Source organism: Pelobates fuscus, chromosome 5 (assembly GCF_036172605.1).
Source record: "Pelobates fuscus isolate aPelFus1 chromosome 5, aPelFus1.pri, whole genome shotgun sequence".
In the NCBI taxonomy this organism is placed as follows: Eukaryota; Metazoa; Chordata; class Amphibia; order Anura; family Pelobatidae; genus Pelobates; species Pelobates fuscus.
Genome location: NC_086321.1, coordinates 80,305,492 through 80,331,687, shown reverse-complemented (window position 1 = coordinate 80,331,687; position 26,196 = coordinate 80,305,492). Strand labels below are relative to the sequence as shown.

General features: G+C 36.4%; 1 protein-coding gene across 1 annotated transcript in view; it reads right to left on the bottom strand.

The window, feature by feature from the left end:
• Positions 1 to 26,196, bottom strand: part of PARP8 (poly(ADP-ribose) polymerase family member 8) — a 267,441-nt gene that overhangs the window by 35,608 nt on the left and 205,637 nt on the right. The window contains exons 13-19 of the mRNA XM_063454027.1: positions 24,919 to 24,972; positions 24,730 to 24,825; positions 10,442 to 10,534; positions 9,261 to 9,386; positions 8,508 to 8,573; positions 5,941 to 6,008; positions 3,584 to 3,632 (exon numbers count right to left, since the gene is read on the bottom strand). Coding sequence (XP_063310097.1) covers positions 3,584 to 3,632; positions 5,941 to 6,008; positions 8,508 to 8,573; positions 9,261 to 9,386; positions 10,442 to 10,534; positions 24,730 to 24,825; positions 24,919 to 24,972 — 552 coding nt within the window. The remainder of the gene's footprint in view (positions 1 to 3,583; positions 3,633 to 5,940; positions 6,009 to 8,507; positions 8,574 to 9,260; positions 9,387 to 10,441; positions 10,535 to 24,729; positions 24,826 to 24,918; positions 24,973 to 26,196) is intronic.

The following is a 26,196-nucleotide window of genomic DNA, read 5'->3' as shown; positions in this document are numbered from 1 at the left end:
AAAAGAATCATTTCCAATGTCAACATTTACATAGTAAAAAAATCATCCAGGAAATGTTGTTCACAGAAATGCAAAAATGCAGATAGAGAAATTATAGAAAATCATCAAGTGTTTGTACAACTCCACTGGTAAAACTGTAACAAAAATAAATGTTATGTTCTATAAAAATAGAGAATTGACCTGTTATCTTCCATTTCATACCAGATTTGATGTACGGATTACAGAAGATGATATCAACTTTTCTAAAATCAAATGTGTGTGTGTGACTGAGAGTAATAGGAGTTATGTAACACAGCACCAGGTCCAATAATTGCAAAATACTATCACAGGAACTCCTGCTCATATATACATTATTTATCAACACTTTTCAGCTACAAGAGCCAAGCTGCAAGAATAGCTGGAATTTATAACGTGACCAATTCAGTTATTTGGGCCTAGAATGTAAAATTCCTCAGTAAATTCTCATCTGTTCCCAATTTAGTAAATAACCCAAGTAAACAGTAAGTTAGTAATTAAAAAGTGTCCTGGCACACACAATCATTTTAGATCGGGCCCCTGACTAGATCCCTGGACATTAACAGCGTTATTCACTGAACTCTGAATTATTGCAAATTAACTCAAAAATGGAAAAAGTGAGACAAGGAAATGGAACTGGAAGAATTCCCCAATTCAACAACTTAACGTTTTTCCTCTGTTTATTTATTTAAATTTATTTCCAAAAATTTGGAGTTTGGTGAAAAATCCTATTTGGCCCTCCGCATTCCTCTATAGTCTCTCACTGTGTCGTGTTCCACCTATTGTGTGTGTGGTGGCTGTGCGTGTGGGTGTATGCGATGGCTCTGTGCAATGTGTGTGATATGTGTGATGACTGTGTGTAGTTTGCAATAAGTGTGCATGCGTGTGTAATATGTGGTGTCCGGTGTGCTAATAAACCTGGTGATCGAGTGTGGGAACTTGTGGTCTGCACCTCAGTAATCCCTCCCTCACAGTTCCAGCACTCAGTGAGTCAGAGTACAGACTGGGAATACTGGCAGCAGTGCTCGGACACATTGCTGAGCGACTGACTGCAAGTGAGTGATTGCTGTGGTCTGTACCTGAAACTCTGTCAGCGTTGCCGACCACACTCCCTGTCCTGGCTCTGACCCCTGCAGTAACCCTGCCATTTGTCTGCAGCAGAGCTAAAGGCAAAAAAAAAAAAAGTGCTTGCTCAGAACTACATGTCCCAAATCGTGGGTGATATGAATTCACTGTGCCTCAACCCAGAGATCACTCATTATTTAGTTATGGCGTGAAAACCACTTTGCAAAATAAAGGATAAAGTAGCTGGTTCAGAAAAATAAAAATCTAAACTTGGCAAACAGAACTTTTTTTTTTCCTACTATTCATCACATAAATCTCAGCACACGTTATATGAAATTCTCCAAATGGAATTAATGGTATTTAAAAAAAAAAAAAAAAAAAAAATGTCATTCCTTTAGTGTGTTTAAATGGCATTTTCAAATTATGAAATGGGCAGTTGTATAGTGTTGAAATTAAAGTAATGCAGATATATACAATGTACGCGTACTGAAAATGCAAAAGTAACATAATACGAAACAAATTACTATACAGTACACAATGTTATAGTTTAATGGTATCATTATTAAACACTAGAAATTCCTCTCATCTCTCTCAAAGGGACACTCCAGGCACCCAGACCACTTCTGCCCATTGAAGTGGTCTGGGTGCCAACTCCCATCACCCTTGACCCTGCAGGTGTAATTATTGCAGTTTTTATAAACTGCAATTATTACCTTGCAGGGTTAAGTCCTCCTCTAGTGGCTGTCTATCAGAGTGGCTGTCTAGTGGGCGTCTATCAGACAGCTACTAGAAGGCCTTCTGACTTCTTAGAACCTGAAAAGTGCTATAAGACGCTATGTTTCAATTTTTAGGTTTGAGCGGTGGGTGTTTGTATGGAAAGAGTTAACAATCCAGGTCATCAGTTAAATTCAAAGGAAAAACACCTAAAAAAAAAAAAAAGTCCTCAGACTTGTGATACTATTGATTTTACTGTGTGAAGTGTAAATGGCAAGAATGAGAAGAAGGACTGAAAATAGATGCTCTTTAGGGATCATCGAAAATGTGTTTCGAGCTTATGATTTGGAAATGCAGAATGCAGTGAGCAGCCGAGATTTTAATAGCTGGTAAAAATGTAAACCTTGAAATGGGGATAATTCAGTAAAAATGAAATTGTAATAAACTGAAAACAGAATTGTAAAACTTAGGATAAAATAGCCAAACTGTGAGTCCAGCTGAGAATTTTTCTAAATTCATCAGTGTTTCCTAAATGTTGTAATTCAGATTTTTATTTATTACCATTTACTGTTTAGTGAAACTAACCCTTTAAATCACAATGCCAGTGTTATTTTAAACTATGAAATGCAATTTGAAAGAATAGTGAATGTAAATCGGATATATAAGGTGCCTGTAGAAATCTATGGTGCCCCGTGCCTCAGCCCCAACCAAAAAAGAGAGGACAGACTAAGTGAGTTTTATGCATTTATTGACAATGCTTGCGTAAAAATGTTTAAAAAGTAAATAAAACAAAGATATATATATTCATATTTGACAAATGCATATATCTATATGTATGTGATACTCCTGCTTGTAATGTACTGTGTTTCAATCTGGGAGTATAGGGAGCGTATATAGCTGCGTAAATGCATGCAGAGTTGAATATAATATAAAACGTGTTTAGTGTAAAGGAAGATGTAAGGTTAGCGAGGGGTTAATTTCATAGTTAGATTACATAGGGTGTTAAAGGGTGGTTTCTGTAGTTCAGTTCGCCTCTTATAATTGATGATCTGCAGTACCTGTTATACAGTGTGCATCACTCAGTGCTTCCCTGCTCCTCCGAAAGGTATTTCCTGTATGAGAGACTGTTAGTGGGCAGGTAGGAAATTATCCCTTACACTTCCTGATCAGACTCTCAAACAGACACTGGAGGAGCTGGGACAGCAAAGAGTATTACACCATTAAATTGTTGCTGCAACTTTGACTGGGCTACAGAGATAACTTGCCAAGGCTCCTGGTACTTATCTCCATATGAGCTTACTTTAGCTCAGAATAGCACATTATAAGTGCTGAAAACAGGCATCCCCTAGAGGACATGTGCATATTGTCAGGTGCCTACTTTGCCTACTTGGAAATCCAACCCTGCATATAAAGTAAGAGAGCCGCTGAGTCTAAGCTGATATTACAGAGATGTCTGTCTCATCACATCAGTGCAGACTGTGCACTTTGCTATATAATCGAAAGGTGTTAATTTTCACATCTGCCAAAAAATTTTAGAATATATAGAACATATGTAAAATATAATTTTTCATTTGGTTTTCTTTTTTTCAGATTTTTGACTTTTGTGATGATTGAAAAAACAAACAAACCACTAACAGTCAGATTTGAGGTGTTTCCGTGGAACAATGTGTTCTTTGTCACAGGGATTTTTTGCTAGCTCCATTGAACAGGTGTCTCTGGCATATGTAAGACCACCCCACTAGATGCCATTAAGATGATTAATATGTCACACAACACAATCTATACTTACTCTGTTTACTGGTAATTTCACAATATGTGATCTATTACTTGAAATTACCCTGAAAAAGAGAAAAAAAAAGAGAGAGAGATAAAACCATGCAACGTACACTAAGACAGATCGATAATCTTTCCAAAGCTATTTTTGAGCAATAACTGTTTATAGATTGCGCATATGATAATGTACATATTGAAAGTATCTTATTCAGATACCATTACTTATTCAGAGTTTAATTTAACTTTTTAGTGCTATACTGCAACTGGTGCAAAAAAACATTAAAAAGATCATATCAAATATGAGATACAGACATAAAAAAGTACATTTAAATAATATAGTAAGGATCCAGTGAAGAATACAATAGAAGCAAACAATTTCAGATCAAACACTTGTCTGATACACCATGTTCTGCCACTACATTGCAGTTTTTGCTAAAATAAATAATTGGTAGTTTGACGGTGGGTTTGCTACTCTGCAGTCTTCTAAATACTAGGAAGTCCTAAGCCCAAAGTTTATGAAGCTTTTCTGCTCTAACGTGAGGAATATATGAACAGCGGCAAGACGTAAATAAAGTGAAATAGGGTTTTATACTGAGTGTCAGTTAGTGACTTAAAGGACCACTATAGGCACCCAGACCACTTCAGCTTAATGAAGTGGTCTGGGTGCCAGGTCCAGCTAGGTTTAACCCTTTTTGCAGTAAACATAGCACTTTTAGAGAAACTGCTATGTTTACCTATGGGTTAATCCAGCCTCTAGTGGCTGTCTCATTGATTTTCACAGTGAGAAGATGCCAGCGTCCATAGGAAAGCATTGATAATGCTTTCCTATGAGACTGGCTGAATGTGCGCGCGGCTCTTGCTGCGCATGCGCATTCAGCCGATGACGGAAGAAGAGGGAGGAGAGTCCCAGCGCCGAGGGAGCCCGGCGCTGGAAAAAAGGTAAGGGATTAACCGCTTCCTCCCCCTAGAGCCCGGAGGGAGTAGGACCCTGATGGTGGGGGCACCCTCAGGGCACTATAGTGCCAGGAAAATTAGTATGTTTTCCTGGCACTATAGTGGTCCTTTAACCCCTTAAGGACACATGACATGTGTGACATGTCATGATTCCCTTTTATTCCAGAAGTTTGGTCCTTAAGGGGTTAAACTTGATTGGATCGGCAACATTTGCATTTTAATTTAGTGCTTGATTGTCCGTTTTCCTTTGATCTTGCTGACAATCAAGTGAGTTGTGTGCAAAGTGAGTTTTCTAGACTTCCACCAGAACTCAAGCTATGTGTAAGGTGCCTAGAAGATATGTATAACCCAGAGCCATGCTAGCAGATATTATCAAAGTTTTCCAAACTTGTGAGCTTAAAGGACAACCACCATTAGATTTGAACTTATTGTTTTTTTAAACATTGACTACATTTATTGAAACTTAGTGATTTTCACTTTTTTACCTGGCTGAGAAGAAATATTATGTCAGATTCTGTTAATGTTATCTCATCAACTGCTGCTCAACCTAGCTTGCCTGCCACAGCAGTTTCACATAGAACATTAACAGAAAGTGAGTTAGGCTGAGCAGCTGTCGGTCAGATATCAGTAGAGCCTGACCAAACAAGAATGCACAGACAGATAGAAAATAAAAAAAAAAAAAAAAAAATCAATATACATCATTTATAGAATATTGTTACATTTCCCTAAACATTTTACACCTTTAAAAAGCGAGGGTGACATTTTGATAACACTGGTTTTAAAAGTTATGTCCTAAATCAATCACTTGGCATCTGAATGACAATGTTTGATCCTTACCACTATACTTTTCAATGCAGGTAGTTTTGATAAACCAACTAGACCAATGTAAAGATTCACTACATGTACACACTGAATGATTAATAGTTTATTCTACTTCAGTCACATAACTTCTAGCAAACTTGCTATTATTTTTTAGGAGAGACCCAGTTGCATCGTTGATTATGTTTCTTGCTGAGTTTGGTCCTTGTTTGTACACCTCTGTTAAAGATGTAATATAATTTTTAGGTTCTAAATCATAAGTCCATCATATTAGAAAACACAGTATAAATTTATTTGCATTTATTTAAGTAACCTGATACTTTTCACTGTTTGCTTTTGAGTATTTTCTGCTCAACTCTCATATTGGATATTTTTTTTTATCTGCTATAATAAAGAGGACATAAATCATGATGTGTTCTTGAGATGGAGCAAAAAGGTAAATGAAGAAAATAACATGTATCATCAGCCTGCCACCATGTGGATACATCTGGTGATAAATCTGCCTTAATGCTTCAATCTAATGTATTTATTCTAGAAAATAAATAAGTTTGTAATCAAACAACAGCACATTTAGTATATGTTATAAGTAGAAACACAAACCATTGCAGCAAAGGATGGGCTAAAGGGTCTTGCTTGTCCATCTGCTTCTTAATTTCCAAATAAGGTGCCTATAGATGATAATGCATAAAACATATAGTAGATTAAATATTTTAATTAGTCAAATATTAACATCATTTCAAACGTGTTTCAGAATTGTCTGACTTCTTACCCTGGGTATCAACGGAGAGCCAGAAGTTCCTAGGCAGGAGATATTGCTAACTCTCCAGAGCTAAGCCCTGCAGTAAAAGGCTAGATCATTCTCTGGAAGTGTCAGCTGATAACTCAGAGCTTCCAGCTTTCCGTCATTACTAGTGCAGGTGGGGATTGGCGCTCGGCAGACCCAAGGTAAGAAAGCAAACCATTCTAAAATGGTTTATTTACTTACAATGAGGGGAATGGGGGATCGTAGGGCATTACAAGTACAATAACAACCAGAATGCTGTATTGGTTATAATGCTCAGAGTATTCCTTTAGTAACCAGCTGGGCCAACTATGGTCTTTCATGCCTCTGTATGTGCCACGCACTACTTTCTCGTTGTGTGTGATTTCACCATGTGTTAGTCATCTCCTTCAATAGCATACTGAGGAAGGATTGTTTGATCCATTCTCATTACGCTTTTGGAATCCCCACAGGGGAAAAGTGGCAGACAACACTCTGCCATCCTCAATTACAGGAACATTGCTGCACATGTTACAGAGTCATCATCCAAAGGAGAGAGGGTTGATGATGTGATAGCTTTGAGTCATCATCCAAAGGAGAGAGGGTTGATGGTGTGATAGCTTTGATTCATCATCCAAAGGAGAGAGGGTTGATGATGTGATAGCTTTGAGTCATCATTCAAAGGAGAGAGGGTTGATGATGTGATAGCTTTGAGTCATCATCCAAAGGAGAGAGGGTTGATTATGTGATAGCTTTGAGTCATCATCCAAAGGAGAGAGGGTTGATGATGTCATAGCTTTGATTCATCATCCAAAGGAGAGAGGGTTGATGATGTGATAGCTTTGAGTCATCATCCAAAGGAGAGAGGGTTGATGATGTGATAGCTTTGAGTCATCATCCAAAGGAGAGAGGGTTGATGATGTGATAGCTTTGAGTCATCATCCAAAGGAGAGAGGGTTGATGATGTGATAGTTGTATTGTTTACTGATGAAGATGGAACAATAAAACAATTTGCAAAGGAGTTGACAAGCTTATCCATATAGCTTTTAAAACAAAGGCACGAGATGCATACATTTAGTAGAAAAACTAACACATAGAGCATCATTTTTATTTCTGTACCTTTTTTGGACAAGTTAAAACTGTTCTTGTTGAATTTTTTATTTTTATAATATAAAAAATATATATATTTACTTTTATATACATTTGGTATACATGGTTAAGACCAGGTTGCTTAAATAGACTTTCAAAAATCAATTCTTGCTTAAAAAAAACAAAATTTAATACTTTAATAAAAATGAACAACAAAAATACATGCCATACCTGGAACAAGCAAACTTGCAATTCAGCCTGCAACATTCACATACATAAATGATCAATTTAGCATGTACAAAATCAAACTATTTTATGTCAGCAATCCTAGTAAATGGGTAGATGGATTTTTTTATGTTGGGGGGGGGGGGATTCCTGCACTCTCTTGCTAAATAACCCCCCCCCCAAAAAAAAAAAAAAAACAGGATGCTGGGTGCTTGATAAAATATCATTTCATTTTAATTCAATGAGAAATTCTTGTAAATCTTAGAATTCCAGCATATACCATGACATTTCCTACAAGACAAAAGTAGAAGGGAATAAGCAATACAGCAAGTTTTCGAACTGTGTTCCCTGGAGTCTTTTAAAATTAGTGTCGTTCTATCATAGTTTATGGCCTGTTCAATCATTCTACAGCACACTTGCTGAATTGCTAAATGCTTTTTTACCTGCTGCAAACTATAAAAGTGTTTGTGAAATACTAGTCTTTTCAAACAGTATTACGCACGTGATAAGGTAATGAAAAAAATGTGCATTTTATCGACTAATCTATCAATTGATAGACAGATGGACAGATCGATAGATAGATAGATAGATAGATACAGACATATGGATAGATAGATAGATACAGACAGATAGATAGATAGACAGACAGATAGATAGATAGATACAGACAGATAGATAGATACAGACAGATAGATAGATAGATAGATAGATAGATAGATAGATAGATAGATAGATAGATAGATAGATACAGACAGATAGATAGATAGATAGATACAGACAGATAGATAGATAGATATAGACAGATAGATAGATAGATACAGACAGACAGACAGACAGACAGACAGACAGACAGACAGACAGACAGACAGACAGACAGACAGACAGACAGACAGACAGACAGACAGACAGACAGACAGACAGACAGACAGACAGATAGATAGATAGATAGATAGATAGATAGATAGATAGATAGATAGATAGATAGATAGATATAGATAGAACATTATACTCTAAATGAAATTTATCATTCTGACACCAGAGAGTGAAAGCTAATTACAAATTATTAATTAGGAGATAAAATCCATCTGCTCACTTGAGTCATTTCTCTGATGGAAGTAATACTATCCAGTGCTTTCATAACTCTATCATAATTCTTCTTCTGTGAAAGAACAGAAAGAAATTGTAATGAGAGAGAGAGGAAAAAAAGAGAGCAACATACTGAGGATACAGTAAAAAACAATCTAAGTATGTAACTAGACAGTATACAGTTATCATATCAAGTATGTCATACAAAGTGTACATTCTGAGTACAGATTGCTACCATTTTAAAACTCAGTGTTATGAGGTTATGTATATAAACTTTGATAGCAATTTGGCTCAACCAAACTATTTTTCCGGAACATAGAATTATTATCTTTGGGGGGATTAATAATGTTGGTTCAGCTTGGCAGACTTTTAGTACTGAAAAACTAGACTGGGACCCCAATCAGATGAACCAAAGGGACGGAAAAATGGGTCAATCAGGGTACTGCAAAATATATACATAATATATTATAGGAGCATTTTCTCGCCATTTGGTTCAAAGATCAAGTGAGGAAAAGTAACCAATAAAGAAAAAAAATCATTAGGGGTGGTCAAACAAAAACTATATTTATATATAAAATGTGAATCAGTTACAGGACTAGTTGTGATTAAGATTCTTCTCCCAGCATACAAAATGGCTGCATATTAAACAGATTTTTAAATCACTTGTGATGATATCCATTTACATTCTATGTATTAAACAAAAACAAAAAAAAACACATTTAGACATATAGACGTTCTATAACAAATGCACAATACGTACTCTTGGATTAAAGGCCAGGGTCTGAGGATCATTGGGGTCAACCACCGAAGGATATGGCTCAAAAATAACAACTTTCCTAGGAGACTCCAAAGCAGACCGACACATTGACACAAGGAGATCTACGACCTGTAAATACAGAGTGGACCCCAAAATACTAGTTTCTTATTTCATAAGCAAATATTTATTAAGAAATAGATATTGTAAATAATGTAAAATATTTAGCTATTTTCATGATGTAGCATTAAAATATATTTCATTTTATTTAAAGAAAATCTCAAAGGATTGAAATTGACTTTGAATGAAGTGCGTGTGCATGTGCGTTGGGGAGGGAGGGTCAACTGCAAAGTGATGACAGTTTTGGGAAGGCAGCTTCCTGTACATGCTACCTGAATGTAAAAATAATATCTCTTTGTGAGCACTACACCTGTAGTAGTGTGTATAGTTACATCAAACATCCATACTATACACTGCATTTCTACTACAGCCATAAAGAGAGCAGGGAGATTTGCAGATAGTTCCATTTTCCATAGCGGTCCAAAGGGGCTAATTTCTTCCCATTAAACTAATTGTCTCTCTAAATGATTATTACCATGGAATAATAGTTACATTCAGTTAATAATTAAAGGGACACTATAGTTACCAAAACAACTTTAGCCTAGTGAACATGGTTGTATATAGACTATGCCTCTGAAGTTTCACATCTCAATTCTCTGCCATTTAGGAGTTAAATTACTTTTGTATGCAGACATACCCATACCTTTCCCCCCCCCCCTCTCTCCCCTCCCCCCCGGCTGTGACTGACAAAGCCTGCATGAACAAAAATGGTTTAATTTTCAATCAGATGTAACTTATGTTAACATTTTTTATCTCCTGCTCCGTAAATTAAACTTTAATTACATACAGGTGGCTCCTGCAGGATCTAACAAGCTATTAACAGTGCAGAAGATAACTCTGAAGATGACTCTTTACAGGAAGTGTTTAGGAAGGCTATGTCAGTCACATGCAGGGAGGTGTGACTAGGGCTGCATAAACAAAGTGATTTAACTTCTAAATGGTAGAGAATTGAGCAGTGAGACTGCCGAGGCATGATCTATACACCAAAACTGCTAAAGTGAACCTAAAGTTATTTTGGTGACTATAGTGTCCCTTTAAAATGAATAATATATGCTCTTTAAACATACCTGAGCGCCAGTTGCAATTTCATCTGCAGCTTCATTCATTACGCCTAGAGTCTGAAATGCAAATACACACAGCTCCCTTTCACACACAGTGGGCTGTAGAATAAAAACAAAAACACAACATGTGAGATATTATATTTTTTATGCATACTGTATTGTTTTACATGTTTTATTCTGACACATTTAAGAATGGTTTTCCTGGCTTTGTACAGTGCAGCAGAGCACAGTGCATTACTAAAATAAAAGTTCATCTGAGGACGAAGAACAAAAGATCTCTCGCACTGAGACTGTTTATTCCTATAATATCTGTGCTTTGGCAAGCACGCATACAAGCTGTTTACAGCATGCCAGTGCAGTTTTCGGTTTCACGCTGGTGTCAGTTCCTAAATAATCCATGCTTTTACTACTTCACTCTTAAAATAAAGTTTTCTGTGTTGCATTTCTTTTTTAATGTTTATATTGTCAGTTTTTTTCTTCAGGCAGCAATGAACCATGTTTACTTTAGTTATGACGACATGTTAGAAGCTCAGTAAAGCTACTTGACTAAAGTATTTAGTAAAATGTTAAAGGAACACTATAGTGTCAGGACTTTAAAGGTAGTTAGTTTAAAAAGGTATTTTACTCACTTTTTCCCCCAGTTTTTTCAATAACAATAATAATCCAATCCAATGCATTCCCATGGGGATTCCATTGCGCATGCGTGGCAAAATGTCGCACTGCGCCAATCAGCATGTACTCATAGAGCTGCATTGAATCAATGCATCTCTATGAGGAATGTTCAGTGTCTCCATGCAAAGCGTGGATATGCTAACTGTCCGTAATGCACACTGTGCAGCACTGATCCAGGAAGCACCTCTAGTAGCCCTCTGAGTGACTGCCACTAGAGGTATTCCTAAGCAAAAATGTAAACACTGCTCTGTGTGAGCATACTATACACACGAGAACAACTACATTAAGCTGCAGTTGTTTCACGTGACTATAGTGTCCCTTTAATAATACTAAAAGTATAATGTTTTTATTTTTACAATACTTTGATAACTTTATAAACCCTAATAAAGAGAACTTGATTAGTTTTAGGCTGTGATACAGTGTCATTTATCTAATGTTGCAGAATATTATCATTTATATTTTTACCAGTCTGAATCCACCTTCAACATAACATATCATAAATGACTGATGTTAAACACAAAAAAAATATATTCTGTTGGCCATTTCCCCACATGACAATGTCCCCCAATCTGTGGATACATAAAAAATGCTTTTGCTATCCCTGCTGTAACTGATAGATACAGTATTTACCAATGATCTAGGCAACACAAGGCTATGGAACCCCAAATAATATGCCCTCATTGGACATATATGCAATTAATCTTAGAAATTCATAACATTCATAACAATGGGGGCTGGTCTGTAGAGACAGATTGAAGAGCACCCCTAGTTTTTGTTGCAATAATACAAAAGAAAATCTAATCTATTGGTAAGGACTAATAATAAGTGTGAGTTAGAAAAGACGTGTCTGTCATGTTTAGTTCTGCAATTAGTCCCACTTCTTATTGTTGGCTAGAGATTGTTCTAATAGGTTAAGCACCTAATTGTGTTGAGCGTAACCACCTATTAAACATGCTTAGTCTGATCTAATAGGATTTCTGTCTTCGTACATTGTTTTTGTTTTGTGCCATAAGAATCTGAATGCCCACATTTTTGGTCACTGTAGGGATAGAGTCAGACCTCTTTGAAGTGGTTGTTGTTGTTTAACACACATCTATAGCTTTATGGGGTTGAACAGGGCATGAGGTCTTATTGGGACAGCTTTGTTTTCTTAACACTAAAGTATTCCTTTAAGTTAAGTATTGGGGTGCATTGAATACAGTATTTAGTGTTTTAAGATGAGTTAAATCTAGGCTAATGGTAAAAAAATAATAATTCAGGTTTAGACTTCAAGTGTTTCAATGTGGGACTAAGGAATGAGTTAATCCTTAATCCTGGTTGTGTATTTTATACGTAGGAAATTTGCCATGTTATTAACATCATCAGACATCTTAAGGTCCCAAACACAGACACCTTTATGCTTTAAGCCAAAGTGAATGACACCACTGACCATGAAAAAAACTCTAAACTAAGATATAATTGGCATTAAATCTGAAGATGATTTTCGGCTTTACATTTAAATTCCACAAACATTGTAACAGGACAGCATTTTATTCATCAGAAATGTTGAGGCTATACCAGCATGAGCTACGCTTTGTCACTACATCTGTTTTGGAATTCATTTTTGTATTACATAATGAAACATGTAATCCAGAACAGCTTAATGTAGTGGTTCTGGTGTTTATACTTTGTCCCAGCAAACTTTTTAATGTAAATACGCCTTTTCGGTAAATAGTCAGCATTACTGGCTAGTTTTGCCTCTAGTCCTATGGTGTTTTACACCCCACCTCCTATAGACTGTAAGCAGGGCCGGTGCAAGGATTTTTGCCGCCCTAGGCAAAAGTAAAGTTTGCCGCTCCCCCCCCTGTGACATCACAATGCCCCACCCATATGACCTGCCATGTTAACTAACTCTAGTGCTGCAGTGCCGCCGTGTTTACATTAAAAGGCCTGCAGGGACAGGCTATAGACACTAGAACCACTACATTAAGCTGCAGTGGTTCTGGGGACTATAGTGTTTCTTTAATGTGAGGTAAATTAGATTAGTGCCACAAATAATATACTAGATTGCCTACTTACAACCAGATGAGGATGATGATGGGATCTAGCTGCAGTCTGGCTCCACTGGTCTGGTGTAGAACAGGATCTATGGAGGCTGTTTGTAACTGTGGTCACAAAAATCAATGTTCTGGGGAACAGCTCCATTTTTTGGGGCCCTTTACACAGCTCATGGGCTGGGGGTGGAGTGTGTAGGGGATGTCCTGATTTGTGTGTAAGGAATGCATTGTGTGAATTTGTGTTTGTATGTGTAAGGGCTGCAAGGTGTGTTTCTGTGTATGTAAGGGATGAAGTGTGTGAGTCTGTAAGGGGTGCATTGAGTGTGTGTGTAAGGGGTGCATTGAGTGTGTGTAAGGAATGCATTGTGTGTTTCTGTGTGTGTAAGGGATGCATTGTGTGTAAGGGTTGCATTGCGTGTGTGTGTGTGTGTAATGCATTGTGTGTATAATGCATTGTGTGTTTTTCTGTGTGCAAGGGGTGCATTGTGTGTGATTGTGTGTGTGTGTGTGTGTGTGTGTGTGAATGAATGTCAATCTCTCCCCCCTCCCTTGTCACTCTCTTCTCCCCCCTCCCTTGTTACTCTCATTCCCCCTCCCTCCCCTGTAACTCCCCCTCCCTCCCCTGTCACTCCCCCTCCCTCCCCTGTCACTTTCTCTCTCTCCCCCAGTAATTCCCCTCCACTCAGTGTTCACTTCCTGTTAGTCCGCCTAACAGGTAGCGCCGGCCCTGACTGTAAGCTCGTTTGAGTAGAATCCCCTCAACCTATCGTTCCCTTAAGTTTTCTTGTAATTGTCCTATTTATAGTTAAATCTCCCCTCTTATAATATTGTAAAGTGCTACGGAATCTGTTGGGGCTATATAAATGGCAATAATAATAATAATAGTGACAGTCCTTCAGACATCCACTAGAAGTGTTTTTTAGTCCCGTGCTTCACAATTTGCAGCACTGGCGTACAGCATCTCCACGCTTTGCATGGAGGCGCTGAACGTTCCCCATAGAGATGCACTGATTCGGTGTGTCTCTATGAGGAGATACTATTTGGTACAATGTGGCTTTTTGCCATTCATGCACATTAGTCTCTAAATGCTTTCCTATGAGAAAACATTGGATTGGTTGAGATCCTCAAGTTTGATTATCTCAGCCATGACTGCAGAGCCAGACACGGCATGATTGGCGTAGAGTGGGAGAAAAAACATCTTTCCCATGTTATGTTAGGGGGGCTTGGAACCTAAATAGTTAGTTTAACACTATAGTGTCAGGAATACATGTTTGTGTCACAGATAAGCTATAAATGGCCTTAACCGATGGATAGTCAAATTCTAGCTCCTGAAATGTTGTCCAACTACTTGTCTTATGATGCACCATTGCATGTGTGTATGTTTTATTAAATATTAACCCATTAATAAGGTTACACACCTTCCAAACAATGTTCTTTATTCAGTAAACTCCAAATTGTTGGGAACTGAAATCTCAATGGAAAAACTTTGTGTAAATATACATTATATGATTACATCTTAGTTTGATCATTTTTCCAGATCCCATGTTCTTGCCTAAATTTTGCCATTCAGATAGTAATTCTCTCTTTTTCAAAGTTTAGTAAATAATACAGAGAAGGTTTTTCACTAAGCCCAAGTTTTCACAAATTGGAACCGAATGGCAAAACTGAGGCAAGAATAGCCAAGCTGTGAATATGGATGAGTTGAAGAATTTTTCCAGATCAGCTATTTCTGCCACAGTTTTGCAATTCATATTCAATTTTCGTATATTCGGAATTTCGTTAATACCCTGAGAGCGTAAATTTCTAAAGAATCTGCTTTTTTTTTTTTTATTGTTTATACATTGATAGTTTTACAGGATATGCTAGAGTTTATGAAACATAAAGCAATAACTTTATAATCGTGCAACTACTCTACTTGAACAAACATATTGGATGCAACTCATATCATCTTTGACCACTTGATGGCACTGTTTCGTACAAACATTGTGGACTGGATTCTGTTATTATAGACAAGTTGAACTCTCATTATTAGAAATGCAATTACTCCATTAAAACCTATATGAAAGAAGTGAAGAAATATGTTTTTCTGCCAATATAATACAAACGTATTAGTTAATTTACTAAGGTTGCATTTCCAAGATGGTGGTAAATTAAGTTAAAAAAAAAGTATTGAAAATGCCACCATCAGGGCAATAATTAAGAAGTTCCAGTCAACTGGAAATATTATGAATCATCCTCAAAGAGGACGTGTGTCTATATTTTCTCAATGAAAAAGAAAAGTTGTTATCTTGGGGTACCACAAAATATTGACGAAAGGGGTGCCAATCAGTGTGCCACACATATATTTAACAAAGATTTATTATTTGGATAAACCTGTGTTATGTTTGCAATTGTTTGATATCCATGAGAGCAGAGTATTTTTTGTGTATTTTTTGTAACAAAAGGTTAAACAAGAAAGACACTTTTTCACAGTCATTACCAAGGGTGTCAATATTAGTCGAGGGCACTGCATATCATAATAACAAATTTGGACTAAATTCTCCAACTAGAAAACCATAGAAAGTAAGGGAAAATGCAAATATGAAGAAAAAAACGGTGCTTACTTGAACAATGCTAATAATTAATTGCATTTATGCCTAACCATGTTCATAGAAATTAATCATTAGACATACACCCTCTAGACACACAGACACTCTCTACAGCCCTTAGATACACACTACAGCACCTATATAGACACACAAAAACCCTATACAAATACACAATACCATGTACAGCCCCTATACAAAAACACACACATTATAGCCCCTGTACACCCACACATCACAGTCCCTAGATACACACACATGCACACCACAGCCCATAAAAACATACATACACACTATATCCTATAAAAACTTTACTACCTCACAGACAAAAACACACTTTCTTCTTCTCTCTCTACAAGCTCTAGACAGACACACACACACACACACACACAATTTCTACAGCCCCTAGATATACACTCTTTTCATTGAGTGGAAACACATACACACTACAGTCCCTAGCCACACATAATACATCAAAAACAGACTCCTTTACACATACACTTCAACACAAAAAGTTGCCTCTACACATACGCAATCCCACAGATCCGCCTCCATCCATATAAAGCACTACAGGCAGGCTCGCTACACATGCACAACACTCTTTATTGGCCATGTAATACTATGGCCAGTAAAAAGTGTCTCTGGTGTCTCATATAGGGACACCAGAGACAAGTCACCAGAAAATGCAGAGCTGCATTGTTCCCGAGAGCTATTTAGTAGGGCTCTGTGCATGAGATTCTTTGGGTGGAAAGCAAACAAACATACCCACTTTGAGGTACTGTGAGTGCAATGTGTATATTTAGAGACTTGGTTGCGTATGTAAGAGGTGGTTGTGTATGTATGAGGTGATTGTGTACGTATGAGGGTTACTGTGGAGATTGCGTGTGCATGAGGTTTACTGTGACAAAGTGAGTGTGACAAGGTTATCGTGACAATGTGGTTGTGATAGTGATCTGCATCCTGCTGGGTATGCAGTCCTGCAAAGTGAACAGCATTGGGCAGGGAGATCTATAGATATTATGGTAGCACCGGCTCTGATGTCAGCACAGCAACTACAAACAAAATCTGATTGCAATAAACAAATTTCACTCACAATTGGTAAAATTGTGTGTACATGATTCTGGGTTATGAGATATACCCTTGAAATCATGTATACATAACAGTATAGTGAACGATAGACAACAGTGTAGTGAACAAGTTAAAGCATGTCTGTTTTTTTTTTAAATGGTATAGTGCCACAGTTACATTAAACATAGAAACATAGAATGTGACGGCAGATAAGAACCATTCGGCCCATCTAGTCTGCCCAATTTTCTAAATACTTTTGTTAGTCCCTGGCCTTATCTTAAGGGACTAATGGTATATAACATTGCTGGAAATAGTCTGTTTCAGATAAGGCAAATATACTCAGCAGATCTCTTTGGCCATAATTCAAATACATTAAGAGCTCTTAAGTTATTTTTCATCACCTCATCGCTTACGCTTCTGCCGTCATGGCATTTGACATCCAGTCCCAGCTGTCTCCCACAACCCTGAAAAAAAATTGACTATGCTTTGGAATATTTTATTAAGTAGGTTAATCCTTCCCCATGATGCTAGCACACTGGTCCATTGCCAGTGCATGTCATAGTACTCTGTTTATGGTTTATTTCTATCCTTATTTCAAAAGGTTATTGTTTCCATGCTCTATTGTCTTCTCTGTTTAAACGGAAACATGCTGATGTTCGGATTTTGATCAATGAGTTTCACTTTGCAATATCACGATCCTTGTAGCAATGGATCCTGGTCAACAGAGTTATTTCACCTTTTCCATGCAAAGCTATCTCACTTACAATAAATCAGCTCTTTATTATGGCCCTTCACCCAGCTTTCAAGGATATTGTTACTGCTCTCTGAAACTCTCTGCATGGATTTAAAGGTTAACAGACATGGACACGGATCATGGACTAATCTCTTCTCTGCACCCCTCCCATATCCCAGGTATATATCCTTAAAGTGGAAAAACTGTGTTTAAGCTGAACCCAACAAATGGCTTTGCTTTGTTTACTTATCTGTCACCCTACTCATCTGGCTACTGATTTCACATTACATGAACAGAAAACAGCTACTGTGCAACATACATTTGTTAACAATCTTCTACAAAGACTTTAGCCTTCGCAACACTCATAAAGGAAAAAAAGTTTTCAAAACAACAGCAGTGTACTATAAAAAAAGAACAAGCTAATGTATTATTATTTTGTTCCTTTTCCTTTAAGTAGGCCCATGTACAGTTTTGTGCATGCTTAACTATTCAAAATAAACTCCTAAACCAGTGTCTCAAAGCTATTGCTTGCTTGCATAATGGTTTCTGTTTCAGAAACCATTAAGCCAGCATAATGTTAAATATCAAATGCAATATCATAATGTATACTTGATAGAATGAAAATATATCTGTGTCTCTGTGCTTATTTCGGAATATCGCAGCAACTACAAGTGGTTCACTTGTAGTTGCTGCGTAGAATGAAAATGCAAGTAGAAGAGTTACCCATGTCTCATCATCATTCATTTTAGGCACTGAGGACTTTGCATACAAATCCAGAATACATTTCTTTATTGAGAATTATTTGACAGCTGGAGGAGGCACCATGTTTTTAAATACATTTATTAATAAAAATCTATTTATTATGATGTATTGATGACTTTTTTGTTTATTTCTTTAGTTCAAAGAAAATATTGGATATTATGAAAGGTACACATCAAATCCAATTGTCACTGTGTCTTCAAACATGGCAACTTCTTTGTCAGCTGAGTATAACTTACCGCTTAGTAACTAAACCCTTAAAATAGTTAACTATTATTATTTATAAAATATTTTACCAGGAAAGATACTATGAACTGCTCACTGTTATACACTGAATATATGTATTTCCATGCTGTTTTAAATCAGATAGTTAGAATTAGCTTAGCTCTATCTAAATAAACTAGAGCATTTCAATTGCTGCCTGTACACACATTGTACACCTCCGCCATGGGGTATTTAAAACACATAGGCTTATTGGAGCTTTAGCAAACAAGGTACAGGAATCCAATCACTGCATGCTCTCAATAAAAATGCAGACACAACCCCAGCATATTCTGCTCATAAAACTGATATAAAACAAAGGTTGGCTATAATTTAGATATGGTGCTCAGCATCCAATTAACTCAGATATGTAGATTAAGTCTCTCGACCTGAAAACAATCACATCAAACAAAGGCATTTAACTAACAGACATGTGTTGGCACCGAAGAATAAATGAACAGTTTACTTTCAAAACAGACACAAAGAACAAACCAAAGTCTGTTAATTAGCAAATGATTATCTCACACAAATCATTTTTCAGCCCATGACCGGAGAATACAAATTACTTTAAATACATTAACTGAAAGCAAGGCTCTATTAATTAGAAACCGGTGGTGCAAATGTCAAAATCATTGAGAAGCCATAACCTTATTTATGATGTCCTCAAACATTGTTAGCAGAAGCTGCATTTATGCATGAGACCTCCCTTGATGTTTTGAACTCTTCCCATAAATAAAAAGCTTTGAATTTCCACTAGAACCCAGATAGCGGTAACCACAACCTTCCAGTGCTGTGTTAAGACATTCCCAACCCAGCTTAACTGGTCCACATGTCCAATATTGCAATATTAACAATAACGGCAAGTGTATTTTTTCTTTTTTTGTTTATAACAAGCTAGTACAATATATATTAAAAAATCAATAAAGTGCTTTTGGCACTTCTTAAATAGTAATAAAAATGCACATTCTGCACTATACAAAATTCTCATAACAAACAATGTACAGTACAGAAACTGTAAAGAAGGCACAGTGTTATCAATAGGCAGATTTTGCCCCACAGCAAAGACAGGTAAAATCTGCGTAATGATAACACTGTGTGCACTTTACTGTTTGTGTATCGTACAATAACTGTTTAAACATGTAGGTGTCCACTATACTGAGCTTAGTCTGAACATGGCTGCGTGGTCATATTTTGAAGTCTAGGTGTTTTATGTTATTTTCATAGGAAGAAAATGTGGCTATATCTGTACATTTATATTAAGGATTTCCCCTCCCAGAGCTCCATATAATGTCTGTGAACAAAATATCCTTAGTATAACTGTATATTCCTCCTTGCATGTGCTCAAATTGTAGCCCCTTTTTTTTTTTTTTTTTTTTTAAACAGTGCAGCATTATTTATAGGAACACTATAGCAATAGGAATATAACAATACTGTACATTCTTAATGCTAGAGTTTTATCCAACCTATTTTGGTGAGGTTTACTTATCTCTACACTCTCATTGCACTAGTTTTGCCATGATTGTCATGCATCCTTGGCTGAGGTCATCAAGTCATAACCCTGCACCAATCAAATATTCTCTAGGAGTAGCATTTGATTGATTACTAAGTCAGACTCAGTTCTTCCGGGGGTGGCGTCTCTAGTGGCAGTCAGGAAGACAGACAATATTGGTGTGTTAACCCTTCCATCCTAACATTGCTGCAACTACCAGACACCAATGTTTTAGATTGCAGGGTTAAGACTAAAGGGCCACTGCATCTAGTTTATTGAGTGGTCTGGGTGTCTGTAGTGGTCCTTGAACATCTTTGAAATCATTAGAGACATGTATTACCTCATCGAAAACACACAGGAAATTATATGTCATAGTCTGCAGTTTAAGAAGTTCCTTAAATTAAAACATATATCTTTGGCACTATATATGATAATAATATTTAATTGAATTCAATGTAATAATATACATATACAATAATATAGTTAATAGTTCATAGCATTAAAAAAAGAACACTTTCATTCCAAATATGAAAAAATACACCTATTTCTCCTTTGCCATTTATCCGTTTGCAGTCTGGGTATGATTTATTTATTTACTCCTTGTTCCATACAAACTAGATAGTTTGGCACTCTTCAATTGAAAACATGCAGCACAATATTATAAACTATCAATGGTGGTGAGTATGAATGGTGGTGAGCTTCACTTTAAAATATATGGGTTTTAAAAGCTTGCAAAACAGTGTGCCCAGAAATGTGTTCAACGACATCACCGGCCAAGTCTTATAGAAGAGACACAGAAACATAGAATGTAAGAGCCATTTGGCCCATCTAGTCTGCTCAGTTTTCTCAATACTTGCATTAGTCTCATATAGCTCGGATAGCCTTATGCCTATCCCACACATGCTTAAACTTCCTCACTAGTCTTCAGCTGGAAGACTATTCCATGCGTCCACGACCCTTATCTGGGTATATCCAGTGCACCAAAGGATCTATAAGCCAGGGTTGGGATATCAAATCCCTTTCCACCTAAAGAGCTGTTTGTTCTTGCACCATCTGACTAATGGGCACAGGACAACAGGGTGGAGGGAGAAGAGAGGCCATGGAAAGGAGGTCTATAAACAGGGGTCCAGGGGCACACATGATGTTTTTTTTTTTATATATTATTTTGTAATAATTTAAGGTGAAAGAGATTACTCTTTCTTAGAGGTAAGGTTATGTATTGACTATCTCTTGTTAAACATTATTGGTTCGTGTTAGGAGTGTCACTTGATATAAATATACTCGCAGATACTTTTCCCTTTCCACCTAAAGAGCTGTTTGTTCTTGCACCATCTGACTAATGGGCACAGGACAACAGGGTGGAGGGAGAAGAGAAGCCATGGACAGGAGGTCTATAAACAGGGGTCCAGGGGCACACATGATGTTTTTTTTTATATATTATTTTGTAATAATTTAAGGTGAAAGAGATTACTCTTTCTTAGAGGTAAGGTTATGTATTGACTATCTCTTGTTAAACGTTATTGGTTCGTGTTAGGAGTGTCACTTGATATAAATATACTCGCAGATACTTTTCCACTGAAACAATAGGTGGACTAACAGACATAATTGTAACCAGACGAGTTGGATGCACAGGAATAGAGGGGTTGAGGGTCCTGCTCAATGAGCTTACCAAATGCAAATAATGTATGATTGATGATGAATTCATCATTGCTTTTTTCCTATATGGCTATTTTTCGAATGATTTTTATTCATGATTGCTACCGTTTATCACACACTCCCCTAAATGTCTATTTATAGGGAATTCAAGCAAACATCCAGGCTGCTGTAAGATCCACAGCAACCTAGACAGTGAGAAGGACATGCGTGTAGGTGACTTCACAAATGTGAATATGCACTGCTTCCCAATAAGCATAACACGGATCCAACTGCACATGCCTTACAACCTTGGCTGCCTCCACTCTTTTGATCTGAAGCCCCCGGGGCTGTGCGTTACATGCAAGAGTAAGTTCTACGTATTTTCGTGGATATTCATATTCTTTTGAAAGAAGAAGCTGTTTCAGTGATTCTACAAGGGTTTTATTTCTGCAGAATAAATGCAGATGGGATTATGTTTTTAAAGCAAGATACATGGCTCTGATGTTATCGTCAGAACACATTTCTGTTGTCAAGGCTACTGGAGTGTCAACTCTAATTGAAAATATCTGTCTACAGGTAGGATACTGTCACCCCTACTTCCAGCAGTAAAATAAACCCTTTAAAGTAAATTGGCTACAACTTAAATATGGGGAGGGCTTGTTTTCCTTGATCTCCTTAAAAAGGAGGCATTTGATGAGCTTGTAACATATTTCAGTCATATGAACCAGGGTATGTATAATAGATTATTGAATTGTATTTCTTTTTATATTCATTTTTATATAAATTAAATTATATAACTAGATGTTCAAATATGTTTTTATGCAAACATTATATATACTTGTTATATATATATATATATATATATATATATATATATATATATATACAAGGTAAGAAGGGCTGCACTCACCTAAACATGCATATATTACAGGGTGCTACTGGGACCAAAATACAAAAAATATACAAACCAGTGCACTCGCTTATTAACTAAACAGAGATTTCAAATCCTAAATAGTACTATTTAAACACCTCACCTGAAAAATAATGGGAGGATGGTTACATTACATGATCACACATGGCATAAACCTGTCAACTGCATCAACTAAACAGTGATTTCTCATTCTAAATAGAACTACTTAAAAACACCTCACCTAGTTAAAAAATAATGGGGGTTTGGTTACATTATATGATCATACATTGCATAAGCCTGACAACTGCATCAAAGTACCCCATTCTTGGCAGGTCCTACACTACCACCTAATGCAGTGCAGCCCTTCTTACCTTGTCTATAATTTAGGGGATCTAGGCCAGCCCCTGGGTTTTGCACCCCTCCCTGTCACAGGTGTCTCGTTCCAGGATCCTATTTAACCTTGACTTGCAGAGAGTCCCAGGAAGGAAGTATTTCCCAAGTAAGTGGATTAATCTCATAAGGGCAAGCATTAGGTGGTAGTGTAGGACCTGCCAAGAATGGGGTACTTTGATGCAGTTGGCAGGCTTATGCAATGTATGATCATATAATGTAACCAAACCCTCATTATTTTTTATCTAGGTGAGGTGTTTTTAAGTAGTTCTATTTAGAATGAGAAATCACTGTTTAGTTGATGCAGTTGACAGGCTTATGCCATGTGTGATCATGTAATGCAACCATCCTCCCATTATTTTTCAGGTGAGGTGTTTAAATAGTACTATTTAGGATTTGAAATCTCTGTTTAGTTAATAAGCGAGTGCACTGGTTTGTATATTTTTTGTATATTTTTTATATATATATATATATGTATTTTTGTAAAACATGATATATATATTATTGTTAAGTTCTACATAACATCGTGCTCTCTTAACATTCAATTTCCTATCTTTAAGCAAATAACATTTTATTTGAAAAATACTGGTACACAATTTAATGATTCTGTTTATCCGGTCTGTTACAAATAAAAATAGAAAAAGAAAAACAAGTTAAATTAATTATTCACATCCCACAATTGTTCTATGATGTCCCAGTATGTATTCTAAAGGACAATTGGGTAAAACAAAAGCAGTCAATAACTCAACTCTGTTGTTCAGAACACAGAAAAAAAAACGAAAAATGTAATCAAATCAAAGCTCTTATTTGCTTACAAAGTTCAGAAGTTATTTATTCAAATGCCAAGATTCATAAACTGAGAAAATCTTATCACACAGTGCCACTCAAAACAATGACATTTCCATTTACTATGAAATGCAATAGGTCACATTGACATTTGTTATTCCCTACTGAGTAACTTCAGAGACCAAAAAAAAAAAAAAAATAGCTATATATTTCTAACTTAAAAGAGCATTTTGAGATTACACAACAAGATGTATTTGTCAGGGTATAGAAGAAAAATTGTATTATGTTGGCTCTTAAGCTAACAAGAAATCTACCTAAACAAATCGATGTGTATCACAGGTTAATTTAAAATTTGTTGCATGGCTTAATATGTCAGTTAACAGTTATCTAGAAGTTTTACAGAAATTATACTGGCCTTTGGTTCTAGCCGTCTTAGTTTACATCCAATTAGAAGTGAGAGATCCTAACAAAATAATCTTTCCCCGTGTTCCGTGCTATTGGATGTGTTTGTTCTTTGTATATTATAATAATGAATTAATTCATGTCTCACTCCCCTGCTCAGTTTTTTCATTCATGAACCCATGATCCAACATCTGTGAAATAAATCAATAAAGAAAACTTGCCAAATGAACGGACTCTCATGCTAGCTTCCATTCATTAATTGAAATGCTACCCATTGATTTATGTGAATGAATGAGATGCAGACTCAGTGAAGCATCGTGTGTATGTACGCTACTCAAGGCTTTTCATTTGACAATTAATGTGCACTTTTGCCTTTGATCACACACACAAGCCACTGAGGCAGTGAAAGAATGAACAACAAACTATATATATATATATATATATATATATATATATATATATATATATTTACATATTTTCATTTTTCATTGCAACTGTAGTAGGCACAATAGGGCCCATATAAACACAATAACAACATAACAATTAAATGCATGTCAGAACCACTTACCCTCAGCATTGGTCCATTTTGAAAGACGTGGGGTTCATCACAAACCACACAGTATTCATTTAGCACAGGTATTCTTTGCTCAGCAAATTCTATGGTCTACGAAACAAACACAGAGATTTCTCAATACAAGTGAGCAAAGGCCTTATGGGAATTGAGTTGCTAATTATATTTCAGCTAATATTTTCATACCTGGACAAGGAACCCATGACCTCGTACTGGGACATTTTTTGCACCATTGTTTGGCTAAAAAAAAAAAATACATATACACCAGTTTTAATATTTCGTTTCCAGACTACATAACAAAGATTGTGTTGAATGTGTCTGTTGATAAAAATAAACAAGTACAATACAGCAAAATGTTTCATAAAGTACAATTTGAAGCAGCATCTACAATGCTACCATGCAACTATTGCGATTTCACACAAAGAGTCAGCAATGCTTTAACATAACATTTATATGAAAGAGCGAGTTAAAATATTTACGTAAATATTATTGGGTAAATATTGCTTGCTATGTACTATACGATAACAAGAAACCCTAAATTTTAACAACAGGCAGCAGGCAGAGAATGGAGACATATTTTAGATCAAATCAGTAACAAACTGTAATTCAGATTGAATTAAAAAATATATACTGATTTTCATAAGAGCTAGCGACTATAACGCTGCATTGTCAATATTGTTTGAGCTTTATTATTTCCCCCGATATAATGTATATTACAATTTGATTAGTTCTAATTGTAATTTTTCTTAGCAGGGAATTTGTTGTGTGAAAATCAACAGAATCAATTAGTGTCCCCTACCGGGGCTAATGTTAAAATGTCATCTTTCATGCAATTATCACCACTATGATTTCTAATGTAAACAATATACACAAAATGACAGCTAATATTTTACATTGTAAATGTTTTTTTTTTTATTCATTCGTTGAAAATATTTTTAATAGATAAATGAGTATAAGTTACATTAAGAGACAGGGTGACTTTCTCTGTGATGTTTTTGTTCCCCCAGCTACCTTGGAATCACAGCCAAAATGCATTCATGGATTGAGTGTGCCCTATAAGTCCCAGTTCTGACATAACAATTGGCAACACTAAGCATAAGCTTCAGCTTTAGAAACTGCCAACCTTGAAAACGTCTTCTTTAAATATAATTAATATATCATTGCAGGCTGTGGCTCGGAGAGTTTGAAAAAAGTTACTGAGAGAGAAAAAAAAAAAGGGTCAGCTTTTCTACTTGGCAATCTATGCACTTACATAAGGGCCAAAAATCTCTTTGATACCTAATTTCTCTGGCGTCTGCCGTAAAGTGAAGTAGTGTTCGAAGTACTCTGTCGTCACTAAATGTACAAACGTCCGAATGCTGGAGCATGTAATACTGCAATAGAGGGCTCTAAAGTAAGGTACTTTCTAACTTCCCAAACAACCACTACCTGCTCATATAGCTATTGCTAACGTTAGCGAGTAGT